At 33.9% G+C, this 6,000-nt stretch overlaps 1 protein-coding gene across 1 annotated transcript in view; it reads right to left on the bottom strand.

Moving 5' to 3' along the window:
* Positions 1-5,767: 5,767 nt before the first annotated feature.
* LOC142350531 (uncharacterized) overlaps positions 5,768-6,000 on the bottom strand; it is a 59,472-nt gene continuing 59,239 nt past the window's right edge. The window contains exon 7 of the mRNA XM_075402382.1: positions 5,768-5,900. Coding sequence (XP_075258497.1) covers positions 5,768-5,900 — 133 coding nt within the window. The remainder of the gene's footprint in view (positions 5,901-6,000) is intronic.

Here is a 6,000-nt window from a genome sequence, read left to right as displayed (position 1 = left end):
CGAAAACTTGACTTTATATAAATCTAATCTTAAAGTTCTTTACATCATAGGCAAAATTAGCCTAATACAGGTTTTTCTTATCAGTTTGAACCATCTAGATGCAATAGAAATAAGAAAGCACATTACATAAAAAAGAGACAAATTTTTTGCGTTTCTGAACTTTACTTTCCTAATGTACTAATTTCTCAAGTATTGAACCCAAAGCAAAAATTTTGTGTTTATTTTTATCCATATGAATATGAGATACTACCAAAATAGTATGAGCAACATTCTACAACTCCTTAACCCATACGGTTGCATCATATTTTTTTTAATAAGAGACGAATTTTGACAAACATTGGACGAAATTGCAAAACTCGACTTTGGTGTTCAGAATCTAAAGAAATGTAAGTCGGTCACCGAATTACAACCCAATAAACTTTTTGATTATTTTGCAAACTAAGTTTTGTGTTCAGTGAATTAAAAACAAAAAAATAAATTTGACTTTTTTCTGAAAAATCCCTTAATATGTTTTGATGATTTTTGTCGGATTTTCAGGTCGATCTTCCCTTCTTGGTTAACAGAAACCGCTTCGTTCCTACAACAGTGCCCCTAATTATAGTGCCCCTGAGTTTGGCAGTCCAACATTGGTATACAAGCTCTTTTTTGAGCGAGTGTCTTTTTCGGGAAAAAAAACCGGTGGATCGGCTTTTCGACTTTGTCTTTAAAGTTGTTTGTATTTAAATCGCTTTAAAGCTTCAAAAGCTTCTAATAAATCTTTATTAAAATGCTTATTACAGAGTATTAAATGAGCGTGCTCAAAATGCGCGCTTTTAATTGGGCTCAATTGCGGATTAGAGATACTTTTAATGCGAATAATAGATACCTAAACTGAGCGGAAACGTGCTACAAGACTTGTGACCTACTTTTCGATTCGAAAGTTCTTTTATTTCGCAAAAATTGGCGGAACCTCTTTTCCGAAAAGTAAGATATAAAAGATGTCTGCTAATTTGGTTCATTTTATGTATCTAAATTCCGAGCGAATTTTACTAAGGCGGAAATCTTGGGGTATACCTCTGCGGTGTAATGTTACCAGGAACTGTAAGATTTTTAAAAACTTACAAGGCAAAGTCACTTTCCTAATTTTTAAAGTCTTTTAATGTGTCGCTTTTATCGGCATAAAAAGTTATACGATGTCCTCAACGCAGTCAAGTCCGTCGTTAATATGTTTTCCCTAAAAACAAAAGGAAATATTTTTTTTGAATAGTTGATACTGAGCAAGTACAACAAAGTGTTTTGTGAAATAAGATGTTAAAGTGTATGGATTCGGCCCATCTTTATCCATCACCAGCCAACAGAATGAAACAACTGGTTGGCAACAGTCCAAATCATCGAATCTACTGGATGACTCAGTAACGACTTACATCTGTTAAAATCTTTTTAATAAGATTGAATACTTTTTTCTTTAAACTTTTACTAGTGACAAAATTTTGATCTGCTGGTACAATTTCTGCTGTATTTTGTCCCTGTTCATCCAGATGTTTGTCAGAGTCAACGGAGTCACCGCGAGCAACGCCCCAAGTGACCACAAATCCGTTTGTTGAGAAAACAGTATATGTTTTTTGCGGTATCAATTAAGAAAAACACTAATGATTTTTGAGCTTCACGGTCAAAGTTACATTTTTGTTGCTAATTTTTTTGTGTGATCTATAACTGAAAACATATGCAGATTTGTTGGAAAATCAGAATTAATGTTTTTTTAAAACAAAACTCTTTTCCGTTTCCAATTCAACAAAGCATCGTCCTTAAACAAGGCAGAGAAAATGTGCACGACCGGTTGCCAAACAGTTTTAAATCAAAACATTGTACTCATTTTTGATTTCGAGAGATGCCTTATTTCAGTTAAATTTGTCAATTGACTTGACTTATACGCTAACTTTTCAAATGAACGACGAGGAAGACGAACAATGAACTGTTGAGGTTGTTTGGAAAAATGAAGTAAATTAACAATATTTTATCAATGAGAACGTAAAACAATTCGAAAAATTTAGTAAAATCTGTCAAAAGAAGCTAACAGCGGTTCACTATGAGATGAGGGTATTGAAAAAAAAACATCATTGCACCCAAAATTTCCGCCTTAGTAAAATTCGCTAGAAAATAAGATACATAAAATGAACGACATTAGGAGACATCCTCTGTATCTAACTTTTCGGTAAAGGGGTTTTGCCAATTTTTGCGAAATAATCGAACTTCCAAATCGTAAAATAGGTTACAAGTCTTGTAGCACGTTTCCGCTCATTTTAGGTATCTATTATTCACATTAAAAGTATCTCTAATCCGCAATTGAGCCTAACTAAACGTGCGCTTTTTGAGCATGCAAAGTGATTCAATACTTTCTAATAAGCACTTTGATAAAGATTTAATTGAAAATTTCAAAGCTTTAAAGTGATTTAAATACAGGCAACCACAAAAACTGAAATTTTTTACGAAAAAATCCCTTGCACATCAAAGGCTTTGTATATCAATGCGGGACTTGCCGATTTTAATAGGTAGTAATAAATAGTACTAATAAGTAGTAATAGGTAGCAATAAAGTACTATAAGTAGTAATAAAGTAGTAATAAGTAGTAATAAACTACCACTAGTAATTAATTCAGTAGTAATTAAGTTAGGCTTAATTACGGATTATAGTGCGAAATCGAGCTACGTTGCGTGTGACAAAAAAGATATTTAAATGAAGCAGATTCGTGATGCAAAACCCGCAAAAATTAGGATACATAGCTTGTACTCTTAATTCGCGGCTAAAATTTAGACACTTGCGAACACGGGTTGCGCAAATTCTCAATATATTAACATAAGAAAACGAACACGAGATACACAGATCAGGCATATTTACCATTGACGATTTGGGTATACCTCTGCGGCCTAATGTTTAGTTACGTGAGTAGTTAGCGGGATCTAATGGTTTTGATAGCTATATTGCACTCTTTGAGATCTTGGCAGAAACTCAAAAATGCGCTCAAATGAAACAATTAATTATACCAAATCAAAAATCACAGAATAACCTGAGTTTTTCTCACTGTAATGTCAATACTCGGCAAAAAAATTCTACCTTACATCTTGGGAAAATAATAGGAAGAGATCTGAAATAACCAAACAGGAGTTCTCACAACATTACGAGGAGAAACAGTTAGGGTTCAGGGGGGACCATTTGGTGGAATCCAGCTGCCTTGGGTAAAATTATCCGATGTTTCTGGGTTTCTGACATTCAGTCCAACAACAGTTCTGAATTAGTTGATTTAGTCAGCTGTTTGGTCCGAATATAATAGACAAGTGCAAACAGCAGACAGGTTAAATGAAACTTTTCATCGCTAGAATTCTGCGGTACAGAGCGAGGTTAAATAAAAATCTGGTTACAAAAGTCGTAGCTACAATAGCTTTTCAGGAAGCACTGCAGACGAAACAAATGAGAGAAATGAGAGAGAGAGAGAGAGAGAGAGAGAGAGAGAGAGAGAGAGAGAGAGTGAAAGAGAGAGAGAGAGAGAGAGAAAGCGAGAGAGTGAGAGAGAGAAAGAGAGAAAGCGAGAGAGAGAGAGAGAGAGAGAGAGAGAGAGAGAGTGTGTATGTGTGTGTGTCTTTGTGTGAGAGAGAGAGAGAGAGAGAGAGAGAGAAGAGAGAGAGAGAGAGAGAGAGAGAGAGAGAGAGTAATGTGTATATTCTTCCACCCCTACATGGAAATTTCTCTAAAACTAAAAAATATTGTTTTTATCAGATTTTTTTTTGCTTTTTCATAATTTTATAAAAATTAGAAATTTTACTATGAAAACACGAAAATCACTACAAAGCTATAAAAAATAATAAAATCATTGCCCATAAAACCTAAATGAACCATCGCAATCTCTAATACCTTTATTATGTAATGGGTCATTTTTTATACCAAAATTTTGGTATAGATAGCTTATAAAGATAGTTTACTTTTTCAAGATAGTTTGACAAAACAAAATAGTTTGCCAAGATTGTTTATCAAGATAGTTTGCCATTATTCTATGATAATTCTATTGGCTAACAATAATTGGTTAAAATTAATTTCATTTTCCATAAATTTCTTTATAATTTTATTAAATTGATCACCATTGAAACTGGCTACATGCATCTTTTTAACGTGTAGTAATGTTACTGCTAGAAATTTGTTAATAAAAATATTAACTACTAAGTTTTTGTGCTGAGTAAGGTGTATGTTGTGGGATCTCAAATAGAAACAATTGTGCCTTTTGTGAACTGTGTTCCTTAGATCTCTATGAGGTATGAACGAAAAGCAATTCGAGAAACTCAGATGGAGAAGAGGCTGTTGCTCAATACCAAAGTAGGGGTTTTTGAGTTGTAATGCTGTGTTTAGTAATTGATTTAACTCGTTCATGCTTTGAAATTTTTTGATATCGAAGGGTTTTATATCGGCTATGAAGCGCCTTTTTTGTTGTTTAAGAACCGTTAAATGTAATTCATCGGAATGTGTATACGATTGCGATGAATTTTGGCCAGTTTGGTGGCTTTATTTGATTATTAGTTGTATTTTATGTGTGAATTAATTTGTTTTTAATTAATTAGTAGGGTTGTGTTTGTTTTTTTTCTAAATGTAGGTGTATAAAAGAGTATGTAGTTATTAAAAAGCTAGCTATAAAATTCGCTTTAAGAAAAAAAGTTGTGGTTTATGTGAGTTATTTTACGGTTAGTGTTTGCTAACTCATTGATCGCACCATGTATGGGCTATTTGTACAGCCTTAAGATCTAAGGAGTTAGGGCAACTTATTTCTGCGCGCGAAATTGGCTTACCTAGTTCTCACAGACTAACCGACTCTATAAAACAGAAAAGATAAACTTCTATTAAAACGGTGGTAATATAGTATCACACATGAGTCAGAAGTAAACACATTTTGCAACTATTCAATTGACAGACTGTTGTCAGTGGAGTTAGCTCTATATAAGAGAGAATAGTGTCTTCTCAGTCTCGGACTGGTGGGAGGTGCACATCCAGTATTTCAACTGCTACATAATGAGTTCTTACATTTTCAACAATATCATACTATAAATTGTTCATAAAGATAACTAATCTCAATGCATTAAATTTTTTTGGTAAATTCAAAAATAGCGTTTAGAGTATTTATATTTCGCCGACGCAGGGCACGACTTCTTTTCCCGACGCAGGGCACGACGCAGGGCACGACGCAGGGCACGATTTCGAGGCACGACTTTTATTATTTCTGAAAACCGAAAAATTTTGTTGCTTTTTTAGTGTAATTTGGTATTGTTTTCTAAGTTGTCAATCAGTGGTTCTAATAGCGGCCGTACAAAACTCCTGCATGTTTGAGTTACCAAGAAGCGTCGAGAATTTGTTTTTTTGTATTCTGTCTCCTTTATTATAAACTAGGCATTATGTTAACATTTAAGCATTCATTGATAGTAACTTTATCCTCGTAGTACTCTCCTAGTACTATTTTCGCAGTGATTTTGTTTCGAAAAAGGTCCAAATGTAAATTCGGAATAGCCGTTGTTTTCGTTAATTTCCAATTTAATTACAGGTTAGTCATTTCTCCCAACAATTACTTTCATGTTGATTGAATCTCAAGGTCGCCTCATAGTAATCTAAGTCAAACTTACTTGGGCATTTAGATCCTTCACGCAATTAAGTTCTACAATAATGCAAACGTGGTTAAGCAGGTCACAGATCAGTTTCAGAGTAAATTTCCGATTAGCTTCGTTAAAATTCTATTGTTATTGAAAAGGCAAAAGAGCTATGTATAAACTCTTTTTAAGTATAGCCGTCTTCGCCTCATTTTCTTTTCTTGGTAATATTGCTTTTTGGGGCACATGATGATAGGCGCAAACTCGAATAGGCGAAACTTTTGTAGCCAGTAAGTGAAAAGGCTGAAATAAAATTTATCTGAATTAAGTGATTACTAATTGACACACTTAGAGATGGTACTAACATCTTGGTAATATCATGTGGTCATGTAACCCCAAACTA

The sequence above is a fragment of the Convolutriloba macropyga genome, chromosome 12 (assembly GCF_964194025.1).
Source record: "Convolutriloba macropyga chromosome 12, txConMacr16.3, whole genome shotgun sequence".
Taxonomy (NCBI): domain Eukaryota; kingdom Metazoa; phylum Xenacoelomorpha; order Acoela; family Convolutidae; genus Convolutriloba; species Convolutriloba macropyga.
This window is presented reverse-complemented; position numbering and strand designations above follow the sequence as displayed.